Here is a 27153-nt window from a genome sequence, read left to right on the forward strand (position 1 = left end):
TTGAGGCAGGCCTGTGAGGAAGATGTATTGACCAAGGCAAATTCCCAAATTAAGGAAATTTATAGGATAGGGAATCTCATGTATTCATTTATCTCTTAGGTCAGAATGCTTAATAATTATATTACTAATTAGGTCAAACATTTTAAATTAGTCAGCCCTCTGTATCTGTGGGTTCCATATCCATGGATTGAACCAATGGCAGAAGGAAAATATTTGAAAAAAAAAATTGCAACTAAACAGGCACTTTGTTATTTTCCTCTGAACAACACAGTGTAAGTATATACATAGCATTTATAGTGAATTAGTATTATCATCTAGAGATGATTTAAAGTAAACAGGAGGATGTGAATGTTATATGCAAATACTATGCCATTTTATATCTGGGACTTGGGCATCTGTAGATTTTGGTACCTGAGGTGGGTCCTGGAACCAATCCCTCATGGATACCAAGGGATGACTGTACTAATGAATCTCATTTATTAGCTGACACATGTAAATTTAAACATAAGAGAATGCAACAAGTTATTTGAACCTGAATGCAGAGAATAAATACTTTATTAACTGATTACAGTTGAAAGTCACAAACAAAAAAGGGGGTATATTAAGGCAAAGCCATATATATATATATATGTATAGACAAATCCAAAGATTGTTACCTCTTTACATTTGAATAACCTCTGCATTTTTCTTTTACACATTTAGGCAGTGTGCTTTCTTTTCTTCTCAGTTAAAGAAACACCTTGGCCAGTATTTCTAAATCATATTTTGGTGACAACTTACAGGATCAGTGATTGAGACAATGACTAGTGTATCAAACGCTATCTGATAATTTTCTTAGCATATTCCGTGTGTGGTGGTACATTTATTTTGGTGTGCAAAATCTGACAACTGACGATTTTTCTCTGTCAGCAAAACTAACAAATTTTTAAAAATGATTTTAATAGTTATAACTAAAATAAGCTTAGACTTCCAAGTCAGTCAATTCCCAGATTGCATGTTTTCTGCCCTTCCCCTAAACTCTTTTTACGTTTTAAATAGCCTTTAGAATACGATCACATGGTTGTATTTCAGATCTAAAAGTTTTGAGATTTTCAAAATCAAAAATTACTTCCTTATGCAAAATGGCAATGCAAACAGCAATCCTACATAATGTAGAATAATTTTTCTTCTGTATAGCTCCTTCTAAAAAATGGGCAACCACACACACACACAAAAAAAAAAGACATAAATTTAGTCCATCTGAAGAAGCACTCCAGCTTTCTAATTCCACTTTTGAAGGAAAAGGCAGAGGCATGTTTACTTTATCCCAGAAAACTGAATAAATGGCTTTATTTGGTATCTTCAAGAAGCTTCTCCTTCCGTAGGAGATGTAGGTGTTGTGGGACAAACTGTAACTGGTTTTCGTGTAATTCTATCTAGTTCCGCATGAACATCTAAGACAGGCTTCTGGCCTACATTGAAGAAAAAGAAAAGAAACAAGATTTAGATATAAGTGAAAGTATCGTTTTCACCAATATCTCTTCATTTAAAAATTGCTAACACTTTCATTAACTTTATTTAGCACACTAAATTACATAAACAACCCTTGATTTAAAAATTTCAAGCCAGATGTGGTGGCTCACGCCTGTAATCTCAGCACTTTGGGAGGACAAAGTGGGAGGATCACTTCAAGTGAGGAGTTCGAGACCAGCCTGGCCAACATGGTGAAACCCTGCTGTAATCCCAGCTACTCAGGAGGCTGAGGCAGGAGGACTGCTTGAACCCGGGAGGTGGAGGTTGCAGTGAGCTGAGATCACACCACTGCACTCCAGCCTGGGCAAGAGTGAGACTCTGTCTAAAAAATAAAAAATAAAAAAAATATACATTTCAAGAAAAAACAAATTCCCTCATTTTAAATTGTAGATCTGTTACCAAATGGAGTTAAAACTGGCACCTATCATTTAACCTCATAAAGGTTTTTTTTTTTTTTTTTAAGGCACAGGACAATAAGAACAGTAAAACAGAAAACAGCAACAAAAATTTAGCGGCCGGGCGCGGTGGCTCAAGCCTGTAATCCCAGCACTTTGGGAGGCCGAGGCGGGCGGATCACGAGGTCAGGAGATCGAGACCATCCTGGCTAACATGGTGAAACCCCGTCTCTACTAAAAATACAAAAAAAAAAAACTAGCCGGGCGTGGTGGCGGGCGCCTGTAGTCCCAGCTACTCGGAGGCTGAGGCAGGAGAATGGCCTGAACCTGGGAGGCGGAGCTTGCAGTGAGCCGAGATCGCGCCACTGCACTCCAGCCTGGGTGACACAGCGTGAGACTCCGTCTCAAAAAAAAAAAAAAAAAAAAAAAAAAAAAAAAAAAAAAATTTAGCATCTAGAGAAGATGATGAGTGGTAACAATAGATGACAATAATAATGTAGCAAGGATATGGAGAAACAAACTTTCCTAACCTGCTGACTATTTAAAATGATACAGCATTTTGGAAAACATTCTGGCAGTTCTTCAAAACCTTTGTTTAAACCGAGTTACTACACAACCCAGTAATTCCACTTAAGTACTTACCCAAGGCCGGGCGCGGTGGCTCAAGCCTGTAATCCCAGCACTTTGGGAGGCCGAGACGGGCGGATCACGAGGTCGGGAGATCGAGACCATCCTGGCTAACATGGTGAAACCCCGTCTCTACTAAAAATTACGAAAAACTAGCCGGGCGAGGTGGCGGGCGCCTGTAGTCCCAGCTACTCGGGAGGCTGAGGCAGGAGAATGGCGTGAACCCGGGAGGCGGAGCTTGCAGTGAGCCGAGATCTGGCCACTGCACTCCAGCCTGGGTGACAGAGCGAGACTCCGCCTCAAAAAAAAAAAAAAAAAAAAAAAAAAAAAAGTACTTACCCAAGAGAATTACACACAAATATCCACACAAAAATGGATGTTCAAAGCAGCACCATATTAATAATAGTCAAAAAGCAGATGAAACTCAGATGTCCATCACTCAGTAAATGGATAAATGAAATGCGGTACAGCCATATAATGTAATATTATTCAGCAATTAAAAAGGAATGAAGGCTGGGCATGGTGGCTCACACCTGTAATCCCAATACTTTGGGAGGCTGAGGTGGGCAGATCACTTGAGGCCAGGAGTTTGAGACCAGCCCGGCCAACATGGTGAAACGCCATCTCTACTAAAAATACAAAAACTAGCTGGGCATGGTGGCAGGTGCCTGTGATCCCAGCTACTCGGGAGGCTGAGGCAAGAGACTCACTTGAACCCTGGAGGCAGAGGCTGCAGTATCACACCACTGTACTCCAGCCTGGGCAACAGAGTGAGACTCCGTCTCAAAAAAAAAAAAGTATTGATACATAGTACAACATGTATGACTTTCAAAAACATTTGTTAAAGCCAGACATTGTATAACTCCATTTACATGAAATGTCCAGATAGGCAAATCCACAGAAGAAAGAGAGAAGATTCAAGGTTTCTTTTGGGGAGATAAAAATGTTCTAAAATCAGATTATGGTAATGGCCTGCCCAACTTAGTAAAGATACCAAAACCACAGAATTATGCATCAGTGAACTTCATTATATCTCAATAAAGCTGTTATTTTTAAAAAGTGACTTGCTCCCCATACACATACCTGACTTTTTGGCGGATGGTGGTAAACCACTGCTTCCACCTCCAGCCCCACCTGCAGGGCTACCACCACTCACACCAGGGCCTCCTGGAGAGCCAGTCTTTTTACTCAACAAACTGTTGAAGAAATTTGCCAGAACACCTTCACTTGTAGCTCCAGCTATTTAAAAAAAAAAAAAAAAAAAAAAAAAAAAAAAAGCTTTAGTCAAAACATAAGATTTTTCCATAAATTATTATTATAGTAATCACACACAGAAAATGAATAAACTTAAAATTTAAGAGTTTTATATTCCAAATTCAAGTCTAGTTTGATCTTTTGATGCTGAGTAATTTCTTTAATGAGTAAACTTTAAGAGTGTAATATTTAAAAATTAGAATGTTATTTTTAAAAGGTCAAAGGTATTTTAAACAAAAAGATATTATATACTAATATATATCTCCCTTTTGAAAAGAATTCTTTAAAAATAGAACTGTTGAGAAATTGCCTCAAATATTAGGTATCCTACATGAAAACTGGCAGCAGTTCCCAGAGAGAAATGGGCAAATGATAGCAATAAACAATTCACAGAAGAGAAACAAAAATAGAAGGAAAATACTAGGGGAAAAACTCTTATTAGGTAGTATTTAAAGCCTGTTAATTAGGTTGTGGTAAAACTGCAGCACTCAATGTTGATGACATGCAAAGTTGAATAATCCATTTGAAAAAATATTATCCAAAGGCATAAAAACAAACTCTTTGACCTACTAATCCCATTTATGGCAATTGTTCCTACAGAAATAACTATTATGCATATAGTTTTTTTTCTTTATGTTAATTGCAGATTACCTACTATAGTGTAAATTGTGAATTTCTTCAATGATCTACCAGGAAAGTGATTAAATATAACAAAACTTCTATCATGGAAATGATACATCACAAATACACTGTAAAATGGTTTACAATCTGATTAACTATGAGATTATATGTCCATAGAGACAAAGCCTAAAAGATACTGCACAAGAATGAAAATAGTTATGGCAAAAGGTGGAATTTTAGATTACTATCATAAAATGTATCATCTTGTTATCTCCTAAAAAGAGATGTACCTTTCATGTTTGGATCAATTTTTTTTGACCCAGCAGGGATGGGTGATACGCTGGCAACATTAGATGATACAGATCTATTTGGTGTTCGCGGGGAGCCTCCTGGGACTCTTGGTGAGGCATCCTATGTAAAAATAGGAAAATACAATTATAAAAACCTGAAACTTCCATTTTCACAAAAGTTATTATTATAAAAAGAAATTACTTTGCAACTATCCCCTGTTCTGCTGGTACTTTTATGATGCAAGCCATTGACAAAATTGTTAGCAATCCTGTCCTCACTATTAGAGAATGCCAGACAGAGGCTCATTACATTTTAACATACTAATTTTCCTTTCATAGAAAATAAAGAACATATTGACTGATGATGTATAGTTACAAGCTTGGGAGTCAGATTTGGTTTCCAATCTGGACTTGTATTCTACTAGCTTTATAATCTCAGGCAAGCCACAATGTCCTCCCTAAGGCTCCCATTTCCTCATCTGCAAAATGGGGCTAATTAACAGCTCTGCCTCATAAGGTGGTTGTGAGAATTTGTAAAATGACACATAAATGGCTGAGTATTGACACACAACAAATGTTACCAATAGATCTTTACACTTTTAAAATCTCACAAATTACAGAAGCATTCTGAATTCACGTTTATATCAAAGCACACCCATATGAAATATGTACATAATTAAGAAAAAAGAACTAAAATAATATGTACTGCATTTTAATCATTTTGTCAAAATTTGTAATACTGACCACAGGCCTTCCAGCTGCAGTTGGTGGCTGCTTTGCTAAAAGGGACTGAAAAAAACCAAAATAATCCTAGTTTAGACATTCATAGCATATACTAGTGTATTTTTAAAGAAAATACACACAAGAACAGTTTACTTATTAACCATACTAAGTCTGCTTCTGATATAATTTCATACCTGTAGCTTCATAAGAAACACTTGATCATCTTCTGCCATAATTTCCTTCTCATGTACAAACTGAAATGAGCAATGCACAAATGAGCAAGTTTAATATATTATGCTAACACCACTAGTAACTTATTCTCTAGATTAATTAAAAAACAGTTCAAGAATGTGAACATTACCTATACTATATTTACGTTCACATGTGTGAGCTGCCCTACCCAAGGCCTCCAGCAGAGATGTCCAGTAATTAGCTACAGTTCTAGAAATGTTCTATCTCTCTGCTGTTCAGTATGGCAGTCACTAGCCACCAGTGGCTACTGAGCACTTGAAATGTGGCTAGTGTTACTAAGGAATTGATTTTTAATTTTATCTAATTTTACATTTAAAAGGCATATGAGGCAAGTGGCTACTGTGTTAAACAGCACAACCCTAGAGTCACAAGCATATTAATCATGCTTACAAAATTTGCTAAACAGCAGTTACGGTGTTTTAAAAGGGCCAGTAATATCCTAGTTAAGTGAAATGCAACTTGTCCCTTGTTTCTCTGAAATCAAAATATAATGGCTCTTCTATGAGCTGAGTAATTAGGAAAAGGAATTGCAAAGTCTCCTGCTTCTATTCTTGCTGTATAACACATACCCAATCTATTTTCTTCCCAGGAGCCAGTGATTCTTTTAAAAGGTTAAGTCAGATTATATCACTCCCCTGCTTAAACTCTCAATCGCTTTCCATCTAACTCAGAATGAAACCTAAAGTCCTTACTGTAGCCTAATGATAAAAGACCCACAATAACTTAATTCTGCCTCTCATCTCCTAGCACTCTAACCTTCCTCACAGCTCTTTCCTGCTCAGTCTTCCTCATACATTTCTGCTTCAGGGCATGAGCACTTTTAGTTCCCTCTGCTTTCAGCATTCTCTCCTCTTTATCAAAGACCTTCCCCCAGCGTTCATAAACAGCATGCCTCATAGCCCAGTCCCCTCACTTATTCTCCCTACACCCTGCTTTATTTCTGTAGCACTTATCACTACTTGACAGGTGTCTATATATTGGTTTATTATATGTATCACTCTCCTTCCCATTTAGCACTTAGAACCTAAACAGGGCCTGAGGTGATACTCAATAAATATTTGTGGAATGAATAAAAGAAAAAGATAAATTAAAAAAGCATAATCTATTAGTAAAAGAATGCAAAATATTTTTGCTCTTTTATTTTTATGTATGCATTTCTTTTAATAAATATCCAAACCAAATACCACACCAACTGATTTTTCATTTGACTTTTTCATTTTTTCTTTTTTTTGGAGTCTCACTCTGTTGCCCAGGCTGGAGTGCAATGGTGCCATCTCAGCTCACTGCAAGCTCCGCCTCCCGGGTTGAAGCGATTCTCGTGCCTCCGCCTCCCAAGTAGCCGGGATCACAAGCACGCATCACCACGCCTGGCTAATTTTTGTATTTTTAGTAGAGACAGGGGTTCACCATGTTGGTCAGGCTAGTCTCAAACTCCTGACCTCATGATCCGCCCACCTCGGCCTCCCAAAGGGCTGGAATTACAGGTGTGAGCCACCGCACCTGGCTGACCTTTTTTTATTACTAACAATAACCCACGAACAGAAGATGGATGCTTTATATTATGAGTGTTTGGATTCTGAAGACTCTAAATCAAAATTATTTTTTCTTGATACGTATGTCAAGATTAAAGTCAGTCAGTGAGAAGTACCACAAGTTGAGTGTCCTTCATCCGAAATGCTTGCGACCAGAAGTGGAAGTGTTTCAGATTGCTGAATATTTGCATTAATACTTATCAGTTCAGCATCCATGATCTGAAAATCCAAAACGTTTCAATAAGCATTTCCTTTTGAGAGTCATGTTGGTGCTCAAAGTGTTTCAGATTTTTGAGCATTTGGATTTTCAGATTAGGGATAGTCTATTTATGCAAATACTCGTTTTTATAGAGCTTTTGGAAACATCTCTATCTATAGAACACTATACACTGCTTAACATGAAATCAAGATACAGGAAAGCAGTGTATCTTCTGGCATCTGATTTAATAGATAGAGTTAAGACTAAAACTGGGCCGGGCGCAGTGGCTCACACCTGTAATCCCAGCACTTTGGGAAGCCGAGGGAGGCGGATCACTTGAGGTTCGGAGTTCGAGACCAGCCTGGCCAACATGGTGAAACCCGCCTCTACAAAAATACAAAAAAAGTAGCTGGGCAAGATGGTGGGTGCCTCTAATCCCAGCTACTTAGGAGGCTGAGGCAACAGAATCGATTGAACCTGGAAGGCGGAGGGTGCAGTGAGCTGAGGTCATGCCATTTTACTCCAGGCTGAGCGACACAGCGAGACTCCGTCTCAAAAAAAAAAAAAAAAAACTTAAAACAATACAAAAAATTGCAAGTTCTTGGATAGCTGTGAGCTAATGTGGGTAACTAACTGGAGAGAAGATCCAAGACCTGCCTCAAAAGATAGAACCAACAGAATTATTCTAGCAATGTCTTCTTGGCTCTTGGCCAAGCTCTAGATTGGAAAGTTCACAGCTTCTACCTATTCAAACTCTGTAAGATCCACATATTCACTCATGCCAATCTCTGATTTCCAAGGCACTATATTAGAATATGGATTCTGCACTAACAATTGCTAATATAAATATGCCAAGGGCAAAGATTTAATTAGCTGAATAGCTGATGTATATTTTGCTAAAACAAATCCTTATGTAAACCGTACATTAGAAACACACCCAAATTATACTTAGAAAGCCTCCAGATGGAAAAAGAACATTTTTGCCTTTCTACCTTCAATCTTAAAGTATGGACTTCCCCTCAGTCTAGTCTAAAGTCTAAATATTGAAATTATTTACTAAAACGGTTACCTTTCGAACAGGTGGTTTAGTTATGATGTCTTCAAAATTATCTTCTGCTTTTAATGTTTGAAAATTTTCATGTAATATTCCTATTTTCTTATCATTATCCCACCCTGCTGGACTGGAAAGAAACACATATGGTAAATTCTCAAGCGTTTATATAGTCATTCTTGCATTCAGTCCAAGATCATGTAAAAGGAACACTTTTATGAAGTCAATTTGAACAATTATGGAAAACAAATTAGCTTTTTATTATGATGTCCACGTTTTACTAATTTCTACTTAAAATGAAATCCTGGGTAACATGCCAAAACCCCATCGCTACAAAAAATACAAAAGGAAAAGAATTAGCTGGGCATGCATGGTGGCATACACCTGTAGTCCTGGCTACTTGGGAGGAGGTTGAGAGAGAACCGCTTGAGCCTGGGAGGTAGGGGCTGAAATGAGCCGAGATTGCGCCACTGCATTCCAGGATGGGCAACAGGAGTGAGACCTTGTCTCAAAAAAGATTACCAATATTACAAATGTCATTGGTGTTAACTTGGGGGAAGGGGGCACTAATTATTACCTCCTAATTTTATACGGTTATCTTTTTTTTTGAGACTGAGTCTCGCTCTGTTTCCCAGGTTGGAGTACAGTGGCTCAACCATGGCTCACTGCAGCCTCCGTCTCCCAGGCTCAAGTGATCCTCCCACCTCAGCCTCCCAAGTAGCTGAACCACAGGTACGTACCACCACACCTGGCTGATTTTTAAATTTTTGGTAGATATGGGATCTCACGATGTTGCTCAGGCTAGTCTTGGGCTCTTGTGCTCAAATAATCCTTCCACCTCAGCCTCCCCAAGTGCTGGGATTTTAGGCACGAGTCACTGCGCCTGTACTATTCAGGTAATTTTTTTTCTTTTCTCTCTCTTTTTTTTTTTTGAAAGGGAGTCTCACTCTGTCACCTAAGCTGGAGTGAAGTGGTGCAATTTTGGTTCACTGCAACTTCTGCCTCCCAGGTTCCAGTAATTCCTGGGCCTCAGCCTCCCAAGTAGCTGGGACTATAGGTATGCACCACCACACCTGGGTTAATTTTTGTATTTTTTTATTAGAGAGGGGGTTTCGCCATCTTGGCCAGGCTTCTCTCGAACTCCTGACCTCAAGTGATCCACTCTTGGCCTCCCAAAGTGCTGGGTATTAGAAGCGTGAGCCACTGTGCTCAGCCAGGTAACTTTTTAAAAGCATGTCTAGATCACATATTTGGCCATTTATCTATCATAATCAATTAAAGAATAAGCAGATACAATACACTAATATAGGCACCCAGTAGACAGTTTAGCTGTAATAGTAAAAACCTTTGAAAAAGGGTTCAGGCCAGCAGTAAATCTAAAAGGCAGTAATAGATAAATCAAGACAGGTTATAAACAAAAACCAATCTAGGAACAGATAGATTCTCACTTACTCATCATGGAAAGGTCTATTAGTCCCAACTCAAAACTGAAAATAATGATTCACCATCAAATAGTAGCAATAATACATGATAAAATTATGTATTTAAGAGTGCACTTACATAAATACTGCATCCTTTTCCACAACAACAGCAGGAATCTTATAGGGAAATCCATATAGTTTCTGAACGATGTATTTATATACTAAGTCTATATTTTTGTTTTCTTTTACTGAAGTGTAAATAAGTGCTGCACCATCTGAATAATATGGTTAAAGAAAATTCTGGACAAATATCATGAGCAAATACCATAAAATTATGTGTTTTCAGCTTAACTTTTATTTCTATGCATTTTGGTTTCAGAAATAACTCTAAAGGTATACTATATGGTAATCAAGAATTTCAAAAGTAAAAAATACTACCTTCATATGGGCTACAATTGATAAAAGAATTTTTACATGATCAATTTAACTTAGGAAGGTAGAAGTCTCATTAAGAAGTAAAGGTAAATCTAGAAATACTGACACTACTACTGCTTCTATATTTAAAGCACATGAAAGGACAATTTTTATGACTTTAACTTTCCTAAACTTCATGGAGGGGATATTACTTATCAGCAGCTGTTTTGTTTGCCTTTTCAACAAAAATGGTATGTAACAGTGCTTCTTTGTAGTTTTTACTAAAGACAGGAATTAAGACTTCAGGGATAAGCCTCAGGACACTCATTGCAGAGGGTAAAAGAAACCCAATGTTGAAAGGTGAACCAGCAGGTACCAATGAGGAAGCTTTCAGGAATAACCAAAGGCAAAAGCACATTTCATGACAAAACTTGAAATCACACAACCTCACATGAAGATGATCTTTTATCCAAAAGACACAGTGGATGTAAATATTAAGACATACGTGGCCGGACGCGGTGGCTCAAGCCTGTAATCCCAGCACTTTGGGAGGCCGAGACGGGTGGATCACGAGGTCAGGAGATCGAGACCATCCTGGCTAACACGGTGAAACCCCATCTCTACTAAAAAAAAAAAAAATACAAAAAACTAGCCGGGCGAGGTGGTGGGCGCCTATAGTCCCAGCTACTCGGGAGGCTGAGGCAGGAGAATGGCGTGAACCTGGGAGGCGGAGCTTGCAGTGAGCTGAGATCCGGCCACTGCACTCCAGCCTGGGCGACAGAGCCAGACCCCGTCTCAAAAAAAAAAAAAAAAAAAAAAAGACATACGTGGACAATGTGACCACTGACCACTGATGGGTTCAGAGTGGCTCCCAAAATTCTATGACAACCCACATTCTAGCACTGGCCTTTGTTTCTCCAAGGGAGATGGTGACCTAGGCCAAGGGGGAAATGCTGGGAGAACAGTCTAACTTCTTAACTGGGATACTCATATTTTCTGGGACATGACCTGAGGCTTATGAACTTAAAAGCAGTATTGCTAAATACAACTTACTAAACTTACTTTGATATGAAACTTTAACATGGTAGAGACAAACATAATCTTAGGCAAAAGTTTAACTGTATGAACTTTGCATTAATGACCTTCCCCACAAAGACAACCAAATTATGATAATTTGGAACATTTCTGTAACTGAAAAACTTACATTGCAATTAAAACTTTAATAAAAGTAATTTTGAACTGTCACTGTCACTGATAAATACATACCTCATTATTTTGAGATGACTTCTCACATTTTGTAATCTTTTAAAATCAACTGGCTCTAATGGTCTCTAATTATTTTGGTAGAAAGCTTCCTTTCCGATTACATTTCTGTATTTACATTACTATTATTGTTATTTTTTTTGATGGAGTTTTGCTCTGTCACCCAGGCTGGAGTACAGTGGCATGATCTCTGCTCACTGCAAGCTCCGCCTCCCAGGTTCACGCCATTCTCCTGCCTCAGCCTCCCGAGTAGCTGGGACTACAGGTGCCCACCACCTCACCCAGCTAATTTTTTTGTATTTTTAGTAGAGATGGGGTTTCACCATGTTAGCCAGGATGGTCTTGATCTCCTGACCTTGTGATCCACCCGCCTCGGCCTCCCAAAGTGCTGGGATTACAGGCATGAGCCACCACGCCCGGCCCTGTATTTACATTTTTAAGTATAGCATTAAATAAATGATTAAAGAGACTGTTTATTCTCAAATTTTCTAATCCCCAAAGATAACATTAAAAAAGGGCTATAGATACCTATACTACAATTACTCCCACTTTTTATTTTATTTCTGAAGACATTATGGTAGACTAGTATCCTTTAACTCAACCAACTCAGCCATTTGGTGACAAAAGAGAAAGGCCCATAAAGAGAAAGAACAGAAGGGAAAAGGGGAAAGGGAAACTATCAGTGTCAAGTGATCTTACTCAGGCTTTCTATAAGTGGTCCTTAAATTAAATGCCCACTAATGAAAATGATTTATAAATTGTAGACACTATAAACATGTGTGTATTACTCATTACTATCTATTCCTAGTATCATTTCATTACGTTTCAGACTCAAAAGCTTTGGCTGGGGAATGCAACTGCAAAACATCTGATCCAAGAGGGTTGGTGAGTTTACTCTTCAGTGTATTCAAGGTGTAACTAAGTTTTCAACAGTAAAGTCTCTAAAAAGTATTCACTGTTAACTTTCATTTTCTCCCTCTTTTAGATGTAATTATTACTCACTGGCTTACCTAATCCTTGCAATCTAGATTAACAAGACTTTCTATGATAGATTTTCCAGGAAGGTTTCTAACGTATAGATGATTCTCCAGCCTCCCTTTGGAATACTCTAATCCAATATGTCTAGATAGGCAGAGCCAGATTTTGAAACCACTGTTAGGCTATATGTGGAGAAGATGACAACACACTAAATAAATTAAAAATGAAAACACAAAAAACGCAATATTGACTTTGCCCTACCACCCACCAACAAATAGTTTTTCAATCAGATCTGTTCATACAGCTTACTAGACTTTTCCACCTACAATTGATAATTATTTTTCTTAAGCATACTTGAAACACAGCAAATCAAAGTAATATACTTCAATATTTGCTTTTCTATCTCGAAATATCCAAATATAAATAATTTGGGAATTAAAATGAAATTTCCAACCAGAGGCAGAAGGAGAAATGTTTACAGAATTTCTCAAGTCCATCAATTTAATTCTTTTAACTTTAAAAAATAAAAAAAGGTAAAGTGGTACACTGAATCAATAAATGTATTTAAAAGGATACACTGTAAACAAAACTTCCGGATATGTGACTGAATAAAATCAAAATGTTCATCTCTGTAGTCATGTTCTTTCTCCAATACACTAATGGCATCACACTGTTAAGTTAAAATAATTAAAAATAATACATTTAAAATAATCAAAACTAAATATAGTAATTTAAACAGTTCAATTCTGGATAGGGGAACATCATAAAAGTACCACTCTGATATGGTAAATGAACAGCAGGACACAGAATATCAAGTACTCTATGAACTTTTAGTTGGAGGGACTAACGGATAATTTTATCTTTTTAAAAAGCATTAACTTCTATGTTAACGTTAAATCTGGTCAGAATACCAAAGAGAAAGTTTTAGTACATAAGGGAAGGAAGAATAACAAGCCTAGCGTGTTCTAAGAAATCATACTTGCTAACTCAACTACTTATATAACCTGGAACAAAGTGTTAAAAGATCTAACATCCATTTTAGTTTTATAAAACACTTCTGCATACCCAGGGAGTCTCTACTTCTCACCATTTCTTCTTTGTTCCTGTGTTTATCTGATAATTCTCAAGTGACCTTAATTTCTTTTCTGGTGTTTTTATTCACTCTTATTACAATCTCAACTAATAACAAAATAAGGAAATTACAACTGATTTTTTTTTTTTTTTTTTTTTTTTTTTTTTTTTTTGAGACTGAGTCTGGCTCTGTCGCCCAGGCTGGAGTGCAGTGGCCGGATCTCAGCTCACTGCAAGCTCCGCCTCCCGGGTTTATGCCATTCTCCTGCCTCAGCCTCCGGAGTAGCTGGGACCACAGGCGCCCGCCACCTCGCCCGGCTAGTTTTTTGTATTTTTTAGTAGAGACGGGGTTTCACCGTGTTAGCCAGGATGGTCTCGATCTCCTGACCTTGTGATCCGCCCGTCTCAGCCTCCCAAAGTGCTGGGATTACAGGCTTGAGCCACCGCGCCCGGCCTGATTTTTGAAATGTCACCCGTACAATCAATGAGACAATTCTGAATGCTGCTTGCTACAGAAAAATGCTAAGAAAAATACAAAGAAGTCATGTTCAAATATCACAACATCCAAATAATTTCACCAAAACACTTCTGAATTGAAGCTGTAAAATATAAAAATAAACATTTAATAATGGTCATTACACCCAATATTAGTTTCGGGTTAAATTTGCTATGTATTTTTTTGTTACATATATATATATACACACACTATATATATATATATATATATACACACACACACACTATATATATATATATATAAAATATAGTAACAACAACAACAAAAAAACCTAACAGGGTGCAGTGGTATGCGCCTGTACTACTTTGGAGGGTGAGGAGGGAGGACTGAGCCTAGGAGTTCAAAGCTAGCTGGGCAACATAGCAAAACTCTCCATAAAAATGAAAATAAAAACACATATATGGCATGGAACAGAGTCTCATTACAGAATTATAATGAGCATTTCATTGCCCATTTTATCAAATACAATGATTTCAAAAGATTAAAAATAATTATTATACTTTGACTTAATGACACTTTTGGAAAGGCATGGTGGTTTAGTATTAAATAAAAATATTTTAAGGCTGGGTGAGGTGGCTTACGCCTGTAATTCCAGCACTTTGGGAGGCCGAGGCGGGCGGATCACAGGGTCAGGAGATCAACACCATCCTGGCTAACACGGTGAAACCCCATCTCTACTAAAAATACAAAAAAATTAGCCGGGCATGGTGGCAGGGGCTGTAGTCTCAGCTACTCGGGAGGCTGAGGCAGGAGAATGGCGTCAACCCGGGAGGTGGAGCTTGCCATAAGCCAAGATCGCGCCACTGCACTCCAGCCTGGGCGACTGAGCAAGATTCCATATCAAAAATAAAATAAAATAAAATAAAAATATTTTAACTGAAATCAGAGGATCTGGACTTAAGACAAGAAACTTAGTCTCTCTGAAATCTCCATTTCTGGAGTCTTTAAACTGATGGCATTGAACCACTATACTTCTCTCCCTTTGGAAACACACATTTCCCCATATGCCTAACACATTTTAAAAGTTCATAAACTGAAATACATCTGATAGTGTCTTAGATTTTATGAAATACAGTAGATGATCTCTTCTGGTTTGAAAATGTTATGACTCTATGACTCACTTGATACTGATTCCGGACCCTTTAAGCTTAACATTTTTCTTTTGGAAAGTAAGACTGCTTTTCATAAGGCATGTAGTGCTGTAAAACGGAACCAACTTCCAGTAAACAAACAGCTCTTCACCAACCAAAACAAAATAAAAAACAAATCACACAGAAGAATTTCAGTGTGAGATTTTAAGATACTGTTTTACAGAAAAGGTGTACGTAACAACTATACCAGAACCACCACTTGAAAGCAGATGGCAGACTTTAACTTAATTATTTTAAATGCTGTCACTCCATTCCTTTGTTATGGATCATTTTTGTAGTAAAGTAAAACCTAAGGTAGGTTTTAAATACTTCAATCAATTTTACTCCAACAATGAATAAATTCTATACCCTCCTTTAATTTTATATGCACAAATTTTACATATTAAAAAGCATTAATTTCAGGTCTGAAAAGGACTTATGTTCTGTCATTTTCTTAACTATTCCATGACTTACAAACAGTAAAAACACACACTCAGGACCAAGCGGGGAGAACATGAACTTGATCTTTTTATTATTATTATTAATATTATTTGAGACAGAGTCTCACTCTGTCACCCAGGCTGGAGTGCAGTGGTACAATCTCGCCTCACTGCAAGCTCTGCCTCCCAGGTTCATGCCATTCTCCTGCCTCAGTCTCTCGAGTAGCTGGCACTACAGGCGCCTGCCACCACGCCTGGCTAATTTTTTGTATTTTTAGTAGAGATGGGGTTTCACCGTGTTAGCCAGGATGGTCTCGATCTCCTGACCTCATGATCCGCCCACCTCGGCCTCCCAAAGTGCTGGGATTACAGGCGTGAGCCACCGCGCTTGGCTGATCTATTAAGTATTTTTAAATTAATTAATTATTTATTTTTGAGACAGAGTCTCACTCTGTCGCCCAGGTTGGAGTGCAGTGGCACGATCACTGCAAGCTCCGCCTTCCAGGTTCCCAGGCTTCAGCCACCGCGCCTGGTCTTCTATTAATTATTTTTAAAGGAAACAATTTTATTACAAAACATATACAGTGAAATAACCAATAATATAATTTTGATAATAGTGACCCTATCAGAACCTTTTTAAAAACCAGAAACACGTGGCCGGGCGCGGTGGCTCAAGCCTGTAATCCCAGCACTTTGGGAGGCCGAGATGGGCGGATCACGAGGTCAGGAGATCGAGACCATGCTGGCTAACACGGTGAAACCCCGTCTCTACTAAAAAATACAAAAGAAATTAGCCGGGCGAGGTGGCGGGCGCCTGTGGTCCCAGCTACTCGGGAGGCTGAGGCGGGAGAATGGCGTGAACCCAGGAGGTGGAGCTTGCAGTGAGCTGAGATCTGGCCACTGCACTCCAGCCTGGGCAACAGAGTGAGACTCCGTCTCAAAAAAAAAAAAAAAAAAAAAAAAAAAAAAAAAAAAAAAAAAAAACCAGAAACACTTGATAACTGCATGTCAACTTCATATAATGAGCACTGCTACATGTTTAAAAGTCTATTTTAAGTACATAATCCTCTGACATTAGAGAACATATAAAAATTCAATGTTGAGGCTGGGCGCAGTGGCTCACACCTGTAATCCCAGCACTTTGGGAGGCCAAGGTGGGTGGATCACCTGAGGTCAAGAGTTTGAGACCAGCCTGGCCAACGCGGTGAAAGCCTATCTCTACTAAAAATACAAAAAATTAGCTGGGAGTGGTGGTGGGCACCTGTAATCCCAGCTACTTAGGAGGCTGAGGCAGGAGACTGCTTGAACCTGGGAAGCGGAGGTTGCAGTAAGCCAAGATTATGCCATTGTGCTCCAGCCTGGGCAACAAGGGCAAAATTCCGTCTCAAAAAAAAAAAAAAAAGTTGAAAAATAAGTTTATAAAAACCAATAAACTATCATTTTACCTGTAATTATTTCTATTAAACTAACTGATCATACAATGAAGTTTAATGGGAATTATGAAAATGAGATTCAATCATGAGTATTTGAAATAACATTTTCTTTCAAAGAAACTATAATTAAGACCACAAAAGCAACATGTTAATATCATTCAATACTTTAAACTATTATTTGTTAACAAAAAATCATCTAGGAGAACTAATGTGTTAACTCCAAAAAACCTGGAAAACAAAACAGTTGTTCATCCTCAGTGAACATCAGTAGCAGAATCCCTAGGAAGCAAACTAACCTTTGTGCAAACTACTAGTACTGGAATGCCCAAGTTATGTGTAAGTGTATCCGCACCCAGAGGTAAAACTACACTGTCATCTTTGTCCTCTTGTGACGCAGTATTTCTTCTCTGGGGAGAAGCTGGGAAGTCTTCTCCTGGTTCTACATATTCTTGGAAGTCTCTAATCACTGAAAATCAAAGTAAACACAATTTAGAAATTGCTTTATTTCAGCAGGTAACTTTTCTTGCCATAATCTAAAGATAAAATTTACTCCAATTTATACTTAGTCTTGTATAAGAGAAAAAACAAAAAGGGTTAGAGAAACCTATTTCAAAGAGAATATACAAACAACGAACCCACATTAATAATTAGGAGGCAGAATACTACTACTGCATGGGATGGCTCTACAAAGTAGGGTTCTATCTAGACCTGGCTCAATTTATGCAAACTCTTTTGGTCAAGTCACAATTGGTTTTGTCTCTCTACCTTCTCTAATTCACAAAAGGCACTATACGGATAAAAGAAAAATAAATGTGGGAGAAAAAAATCCCACAACTTAAAAGATAGCCTAGATGACTTTCTAATACTAACTCCTTTCACTAAACCCTTTACTCAGGTCTCTCCTTTTTTACCTAGGCTCAATCTTGGTCCATGCTCATTCTGCAACCCTGGTACAACTTAATGAAATATTACCAGTGCCAATCAGTTTTTAGGAGTTATTTGCAAGGCTGTCAAAACTGTCACTAAAAAATATAAAGTAAATGTGAACGTAACGAGAGACTTGAAAATGTATGTTTGGACTCAGTATTTATTCTCCTAGGAATTCTCAAGGGCACAATCAGTCATGCACACACAAGGATTTCCATATAACTCTTTTCTTCATGTTTAAAAGCAAAACACATTTGGAAACAAACTGTCCATAGCATAGGATTAAAATGGTATATGAGAAAAAATTATACACAACTATAAAATGTCAAGTTTTCAAAGAATATTTAATGTTGCAGGAAACAGTAACATTAAAAGAGATAGAAATAAAGCCAAAGTATGATTCCAGCTTAGAAATAAAAATACTGGGAAAAATACACAAAAGTTTGATTGACTGATTTACTGATTTGAGACAGGGTCTTGCTCTGTCACCCATGCTGGAGTACAGCGGTGCAATCATGGCTCACTATAGCCCTAACCCAAGTGATCTTCTAGCTCAACCTCCTGAGTAGCTACAGGCATGTGCCACCACACCTGGCTAACTTTTTATTTTATTTTTGTAGAGACTGGGGTCTCACTATGTTGCCCAGGCTGGTCTCGAACTCTGGGCTCAAGCAATCCTCCCACCTCAGCAAACCAAAGTGTTGGGATAACAGGGGTGAGCCACTGTGGCTGGCTATTTTCTTTTTCTTTTTTTTTTTTGAGATGGAGTCTCACTGTGTCACCAGGCTGGAGTGCAGTGGTACAACCTCGGCTCACTGCAACTCCCACCTCCTGTGTTCAAGTGATTCTCCTGCCTCAGTCTCCCAACGGACTGGGACTACAGGTGCCCACCACCACGCCCAGCTCATTTTTGTATTTTTAGAAGAGACAGGGTTTCACCATATCGGCCAGGCTAGTCTTGAACTCCTCTCCTTGTGATCCGCCTGCCTTGGCCTCCCAAAGTGTTGGGATTACAGGCGTGAGCCACTGCGCCCAGCTCTATTTTCAATTTTCAAAAAACAAAGAATGTACATTATTACTTACTTAGAAAAAAAATGTGTGTTTTCTCTTTAAGTAATCATGAGCCAGATCTTTGGATCGTGAAGACTGACTCATATGGAGGAAAACTGTTCTGAATTTACATGGGGTCAAGGAATAGGGAATCCCGAACAGTTGGGCACCATTCCCTCCAGAAACACAGGGGTCTGTATTAACCCTTAGCAGCCTTGGTGACTACCACCCTTAAGATCAGAGGCTGTAATCTAACAGTGGCTACCAAATTTTATCATGCACCAGAATCACTTCAAAGGCTTGTTAAATCCCAGATTACTGTTTCCACCCTCAAGAGTTTCTAATTCAGTGGTCCAGGATGGGGAGTGAAAAATGTGTATTTTTGACATGTTCCCAGCTATACTGATACTAGTGCTGCTGGTCCAGGGAACCACAGTTGAACAACTACTACTCTAGAATAAATCTAGACTTAGGGAAGAACAACAACAAAAACTCCACAGGTAATAGTAAACAAACAAACAAACAAAATTAAAAGTATTTAGACGTCTCTTTCAATGATTTAGTACATACAAGTTTTACTGTTTTCTTACGCATAAATTCTAGCAAGCTGTCAAATTCTCTTTAAAAGTTACTGTCAGTACATAACAACAAAGGAGCTCATCTATGTATTTCCTTTTTTTTTTTTTTTGAGACGGAGTCTTGCTCTGTCGCCCAGGCTGGAGTGCAGTGGTACAATCTCAGCTCACTGCAATCTCTGCCTCCTGGGTTCAAGCAATTCTCTGACTCAGCCTCCCAAGTAGCTGGGATTACAGGTGCCTGCCACCATGCTGGGCTGTTTTTTTTTTTTTTTTTTTTTTGTATTTTTAGTAGAGACGGGGTTTCACCATCTTGGCCAGGCTGGTCTTAAACTTCTGACCTCGTGATCCACCTGCTTCAGTCTCCCAAAGTGCTGGGATTACAGGTGTGAGCCGCCACGCCTGGCCCATCTATGTATTTTCTTATGCAAAGCACGATATTAGCAAATGAAGAACTCTAAGTGACATTAAAAAATATTACAGGCAGCTGAATGTGGTGGCTCATGCCTGTAATCCCTGCACTTTGGGGGTCTGAGCAAGGTGGATCGCTTGAGCTCAGGAGTTCAAGACCAGCCTGGGCAACATGGCAAAACCCTATGTCTACGAAAAATAAAAAAATTAGCCAGGCATGGTGGTACGTGCCTGTAGTCCCAGATACTCGGGAGGCTGAGGTTGGGGGATGGCTTGAGCCTGGGGCGCAGACGTTGCAGTGAGCCAAGATTGTGCCACTGCACTTCAGCCTGGGCAACAGTGTGGGACCCTGACTCAAACATTTAAAAAAAGTAAATAAAAAATGTTACTGGCTTACAACCTGTTAGAAATGACTCATACAATTTTCATAATTCCCATAAAAATCTCCAATTCACATGAGCATGTATAAAATATGTACTTTGTAAATCATAAAACCATTTTAATATCTTTATATATATACTGTCAACATCTTTCTAGGCACATTTCATTTTGACAAGGTCAGTAAGATTACTAGTTAAAAAATGAAACTGCTGAAAATGAGCAGCTGAAGAAAGATTCCATTTTTTCACCCTGCAAAGCTACTTTCCAAAATGAACACACACAGCTTTTTGGCAAGGAGAAAAGGCATCTCTACTAAACAGTTTACCATTGTGTCTTATGTTTCTAATTTGAAACTGTATTAAAACCTAGCACATCATCTAAACAGAATTTTAAAAACAGTAGTTACAGGCTAGGCCGGTGACTCACGCCTGTAATCCCAGCACTCTGCGAGGCCGAGGGGGGTGGATCATGAGGTCAGGAGTGTGAGACCAGCCTAGCCAATATGGTGAAACCCCGTCTCTACTGAAAATACAAAAATTAGCAGGGCATGGTGGCAGGCACCTCTAATACCAGCTACTCAGGAGGCTGAGGGAGGAGAACAGCTTAAACCCAGGAGGCAGAGGTTGCAGTGAGCCAAGATCATGCCACTGCACTCCAGCCTGGGTGACAGAACAAGATTCTGTCTCAAAAAAAAAAAGTACTTACAATATGCTTACTTCATTAAACCTTTTTCATAGTCAAAAATTTCTAATGATTAAAGTCAGCCAAGATATTTTGTTTTTGAAACCTACATTATTATTTCTAGACTACTTACACTTTTGCTCCATTTGTTTCATTTCTTCAGGAGGGATTTTCAGTTTGTCAACATGTTCTCTAACAACACTTGCCCATTTCTGTAAAGAATCCAAAGCAGTCCAAGGCTTTGACATGTCAACAACCAGCATAACTAGGGTATCCTTCAGAGATACAGCATCCAGTGAAAATTTAAGGAGGCCTTTGTGATATAGGTCTCCATCTAAGATCCATACATTACATCTTGTTTGATCTACAACAGACAAAACAAAGTAACCAAGGCAACGAGATTAAGTAATTTCATCATTCAACTAACAGTACCACTTGGTATTTTAGTGCATCTCCACAGGAGATGTGCTATTGGCTTTGACAAAATTCAACAATTTAGGCCATCTACCAATTTATTTAAAGGCCCAAAATGACTTAACTGCCAGTAAAGTTCAACTATTTAGGCCATCTTCTAATTTATCTAAAGGCCTAAAATGACTTCACTGTAGCATCCTCTACTTCATATTTCTTAATCTAAAACCAGAGGATGCATAACTTGTTTATGTTTTTACCATCAGCAGAGATATGCATACCAAGATATTATATACAAAAATGAGAAGGCAAGTGATCTACAGAAGAAAAAATAGCTGATAGATAAAAGCTAAGTAGATAATATTTTTATCAGAAAATTAGAAGGTGAAATTGGAGTCAACAAAACAATCACTATCTGAGGGAAAATGAGCTGAAAAATTGAGATTCTTCAAGTATGGCCGGAAAGAAATATCTGCACACCAGGACAGCTTAAGATGCTTAAAAGTATCATATACGAATCCCAATCCCAAATTAATAAAAGTATGCCTAAACATAGCTATTTCTTGACCAGCATGACATCACAGAACTTCTAGTAAAAACTTACACACTAAAAAAAAAAAAAAATCAAAGACTAATGTGAATGGCAGTGCACCTCACAATAGACTTCAGAAATTTATGTTACAAATGACACTCACCATCCCTGTCTTCGTCATGCACATTTAAGTACAAATATTCCAGTCCTCTTCCTTTCTTATACTCCTCTATTCCCTGAATTTTTCTTATTAAGCTTGTTTTTCCGGCTCCATCTTCACCTAGATATATAAAAAAAGGATACATCTTATAAATTACAACACAGATTATTTAAGGATGCTTTCTAGTACCAAGTGAAAGACCCAACTGGAACTGGCTTCAACCAAAAAGACAATTTGATTAAATATAATGGAGCAGCTACAGTATCAAAAATGCAGACTTGGCTGGGCGCGGTGGCTCACACCTATAATCCCAGCACTTTGGGAGGCTGAGGCAGGCGGATCACCTGAGGTCAGGAGTTCGAGAACAGCCTGGCCAACATGGTAAAATCCCATCTCTACTAAAAGTAGAAAAATTAATTAGGCATGGTGGCACACGCCTGTAATTCCAGCTGCTCAGGAGGCTGAGGCAGAAGAATTGCTTAAACCTGGGAGGCAGAGGTTGCAGTGAGCCAAGATTGTGCCACTGTACTCCAGGCTGGGCAACAGAGTGAGGCTCTGTCTGAAGGAAAAAAAAAAGAGATAAAGATGCGACTCCATCACAACCAGGATTCTCTCTCCCGGTCTTGTTAAATCTTGTCCTATCCTATTGCAAATGACTTCCTCTATGGATAATTTTCAGGAGATGAGAAGGTAAAGTGAAACACCTTAGGTTTCAGGAATTTCCACTCTCATGTCATCCCAGTTTAATCTACAAGGAACAAAAGACTCTTACTCTTGGCTTTCAGTCTGAAGAACCTCAGTTAAAGACTCTTAATTGGCCCAGTTTGAGTTATATGTCCACCTAAGGGCCAATGAAGGGGGATGGACGGTGCATCAATCAGTTCCCTGTACATCAGGACAGGGAACTGTGACCCTTACCAGAACCATGAAGCCATAATAAATACATAGCAGGAGAGATGGGGAGAAAATGGGGATAAAAAACTGGGCAAGAAAAAGTGTAGGGGGAATGTACAACAGACAAAAATTAAAAATAGACTTAAAAGTGTTAATGGCAGAAAATCACGTGATTTAAACTTGACACAAGTATTTTTTTAAAAAGGTTTAAAACTAGGCTAACTAGGCCAGGCGCGGTGGCTCACGCCTATAATCCTAGCACTTTGGGAGGCCAAGGCAGGTGGATCACGAGGTCAGGAGTTCGAGACCAGCCTTGCAGCATGATGAAACCCCATCTCTACTAAAAATACAAAAAATTAGCCGGGCACAGTGGCGTGCACCTGTAATCCCAGCCACTCAGGAGGCTGAGGCAGGAGAATTGCTTGAATCCAGGAGGTGGAGGTTGCAGTGAGCCAAGATCGTGCCACTGCACTCCAGCCTGGGCGACAGAGCGAGGCTCCGTCTCAAAACAAAACAAAACTAGGCTAGCTGTTCAATGTTTTGGTGAGTGCTTTTTTATATTGTGAGTATTTAAATGCTACTTATATGTTACTGTTCATGGACTTATTAGAATCATAGTAATAGTATTTATAGATATAAAACTGGAGTTGCTTGGATCTAAGGACTTATTCCTGGAGATCTATGAGTTCTCTGAATTTAAAAATTGTCTTCATGGCCGGGCGCGGTGGCTCAAGCCTGTAATCCCAGCACTGTGGGAGGCCGAGACGGGCGGATCACGAGGTCAGGAGATCGAGACCATCCTGGCTAACACGGTGAAACCCCGGTCTCTACTAAAAAAAAATACAAAAAACTAGCCGGGCGAGGTTGCGGGCGCCTGTAGTCCCAGCTACTCGGGAGGCTGAGGCAGGAGAATGGCGGGAACCCGGGAGGCGGAGCTTGCAGTGAGCTGAGATCCGGCCACTGCACTCCAGCCTGGGCGACAGAGCGAGACTCTGTCCCAAAAAAAAAAAAAAAAAAATTGTCTTCATTTTCATGTTAAGCTAAAAAAAAATACGTCTTAGGTCTTTGTATCTGAATGCTGCCACAAGATTGCAGTGCCCACCTCTGCAATGGTGTTTATAATCCTGCTGGGGCCAAGGTGAAGCCAAGTGAAGCAGACAGAGCAGAAAAGACAGTCAACACACAGGCACGCCAAATTCAAAGTATCCCAGAGCAGTCAATTCCATATTCAATTGTACTGGGCAGACTGGTTCTTTTTATGAAGCATTTTCTAATACTTCATAGTAATAACTGTACCTTTACATAGGCAATAAAAAAGGTGACAGTAAGAAATCCAAAGGAAGTAAATATATTAAAGAGAATATCTGTACTCCCAATGTTCACTGCAGCATTATTCACAATAGGCAAGATATGGTATCAACCTAATTGTCCATCAACTCCATCAACAAATGAATAGATAAGGAAAATCTGGTATGTGTATGTATGTATATGTACATATAATATATACACACATATATATTATACACACACATACCCAAAATGCAATACTATTTAGCCTCAAAGAAGGAAAGAATTTCCATGATATGCAACAATATGAATAAACCTGGAAGGTTCTTCATTATGTTAAATCAGGGGGCCCCAACCCCCTGGGCTGTGGACGGGTACCAGTCTGTGGCCTGTTAGGAACCAGGCCACATGGCAGGAGGTGAGCCAACAGCATTACCGCTGAGCTGCGCCTCCTGTCAGATCAGCAGTGCTGGCATTAGATTCCCACAGGAGCCCAAACCCTAATGTGAACTGCGCACACCTGGGGATCAAGGTTGCATGCTTCTTAGGAGAATCTAATTAATGCCTGATGATCTGAGGTGAAAGAGTTTCATCCTGAAACATCACCACCCAGTCCATGGAAAAACTGTCTTCCATGAAGTCAGTCTCTGGTGCCAAAAAGACTGGGGACTGCTGTGTTAAATGAAACAAGCCAGGCACCAAAAAGCAAATACTCCATTATTTCACTCATACGTGCAACCTTAAGAAGTTGATCTTACAGAAGTTGAGAACACAATGGTAGTTACCAGGGACTGGGGCCATGGTGGAGGAGGGAGTTGGGGAGATAGATGTTGGTCGAAGGTTACAAAATTTCAGTTAGACAGGAAGAATATCTTCAAGAGACCTATTGTACAACATGGTGACTATAGTTATTAGCAATATACTGTACTGAAAAATGCCAAGAGATTAGATTTTAAGTGTTCTCACAGCAATGACAACTATGTGAGGTAATATATATATTAATTAGCTTGATTAAGCCATTCCATAACGCACATATATATTCCAAAACTTCATGTCCTGTAAATACATACAATTTAACCTAATTTAAAAAAAGAATTTGACATTAAATTAGTATTTTTCAGTACTATCTTTACAATGTACCATTAAACTGGCCAATCAACAAAACAGATTAGGTTTAAAAACAGTAATATCTATGATGACAATGATTCCCATAATGATCATGTCTAAAATGCTTAAAATGAAAATAATAACCAGTAAAAAATAAAATATAAAAATATTTCTTTCTATTACTAAAGCCAACACTGGCATTTAATTTCAGCAAAACATCAGTTGTTATATTAATGTTGCTAATTTGAATTTTATCAAGTTCTATAGTTTCTATGGCATTTAATTTTATAAGTACTTATATAAATTAGTATAGTTTCTATGGCATTTAATTTATAAGTACATTTAATTTATAATTTTGGGGTTTGGAGTTATTTGGGAACCATAAGCCAAAAAAAAAAAGTATATCTAGTTGCCTCAGTAGACATAAGCATTAGACTTTATATAATAAAAATAATTTAAATCACCATGTGAAGAAATCTATGAAGATCTTCTTTCAAAAGGAGCCTGAATCTGTTCTAGAACTAGGAAAAGAATCAAGATTTCTTAAAGTTTTTACTCTTATGACAGGCTACTTTCCTGAAAGAAATCCTCTAAGTTAACATGATATCAACTTAATTTGGATTATCCCACAAAAACAATGTTTTGCACTGTAAGTAAAAACCTAGTGCCCAGCCTTATAACAGAAGCTTATTGAACAACACAATGTTCAGTAAGTATTTTGTAAAGCATACACAGATCCATAAAATAAGCAGTAATCAGTTAAGTAAAACTACATATAATATGACCCAGGATTTATCTTATTTCTTTAATTCCCACTTTAAATGTTAGAAAATGAAAAGACACTAGTTTGATTGAGCCATTCCACAATGTACACACATTTCAAAACATATTGTACACAATATACACAATTTTTGTCAGTTTTTAAAAAGTGAAAAGATATATTCATAAGGGTAAAAACTTCAGATGAGTTTATTTCAACTTATTTCTTAAAATATTAATATTTGAAATTACTTAAATATAAAGGTTTCCAAATAAAAAATACATAACTGCAGAAAATCTCACAAATCTAAGCAAAAGAATAGAAACCATATTACCTAGAAATAATTATTGATAATTTGGTTATCTCTGATGGTGATATTATGGGTAATTTTTCAATAACAAGCTTGTGTCTTCCTTTTGATCTCTAAAGGTTTAAGTCAGTAGATTCAGAACAGATTTTGAGCCAAAATACGGTTGGCCAGGCACGGTGGCTCACGCCTGTAATCCCAGCACTTTGGGAGGCTGAGGCAGGTGGATCACCTGAGGTCAGGAGTTTGAGACCAGCCTGACCAAGATGGAGAAACCCCGTTTCTACTAAAAATACAAAATTAGCCAGGTATGGTGGTGCATGACTGTAATCCCAGCTATTCGGGAGACTGAGGCAGGAGAATCGCTTGAACCAGGGAGGCGGAGGTTGCAGTGAGCTGAGATAGCACCATTGCACCCTAGCCTGGGCAACAAAAGCGAAACTCCATCTCAAAACAAACGAACAAACAAAACTGTCAATGTAACTATATATGCTCACTATTTTAAGCTCTTGCAGCCATCACTAAGGCATGGCTGTTTCCTTTTTCT

The 27153-nt window shown here is 38.5% G+C and overlaps 1 protein-coding gene across 4 annotated transcripts in view; it reads right to left on the minus strand.

Annotated features, from left to right (window-relative positions):
- Positions 1-525: 525 nt before the first annotated feature.
- Positions 526-27153, minus strand: part of DYNC1LI1 (dynein cytoplasmic 1 light intermediate chain 1) — a 49268-nt gene continuing 22640 nt past the window's right edge. Inside the window, exons 3-13 of one of the 4 annotated variants that reach the window (XM_025376675.1) lie at positions 22255-22371; positions 21282-21512; positions 17420-17589; positions 13109-13202; positions 10017-10152; positions 8475-8586; positions 5617-5676; positions 5447-5488; positions 4700-4820; positions 3618-3773; positions 526-1451 (exon numbers count right to left, since the gene is read on the minus strand). In XM_025376675.1, the coding sequence (XP_025232460.1) occupies positions 1342-1451; positions 3618-3773; positions 4700-4820; positions 5447-5488; positions 5617-5676; positions 8475-8586; positions 10017-10152; positions 13109-13202; positions 17420-17589; positions 21282-21512; positions 22255-22371 (1349 nt within the window). In that variant the 3' untranslated portion in view covers positions 526-1341. Of the gene's footprint in view, positions 1452-3617; positions 3774-4699; positions 4821-5443; positions 5489-5616; positions 5677-8474; positions 8587-10016; positions 10153-13108; positions 13203-17419; positions 17590-21281; positions 21513-22254; positions 22372-27153 lie in introns of all 4 variants that reach the window. The other 3 variants (XM_025376674.1, XM_025376677.1, XM_025376678.1) reach the window with 3 other exon arrangements.

Source organism: Theropithecus gelada, chromosome 2 (assembly GCF_003255815.1).
Source record: "Theropithecus gelada isolate Dixy chromosome 2, Tgel_1.0, whole genome shotgun sequence".
In the NCBI taxonomy this organism is placed as follows: domain Eukaryota; kingdom Metazoa; phylum Chordata; class Mammalia; order Primates; family Cercopithecidae; genus Theropithecus; species Theropithecus gelada.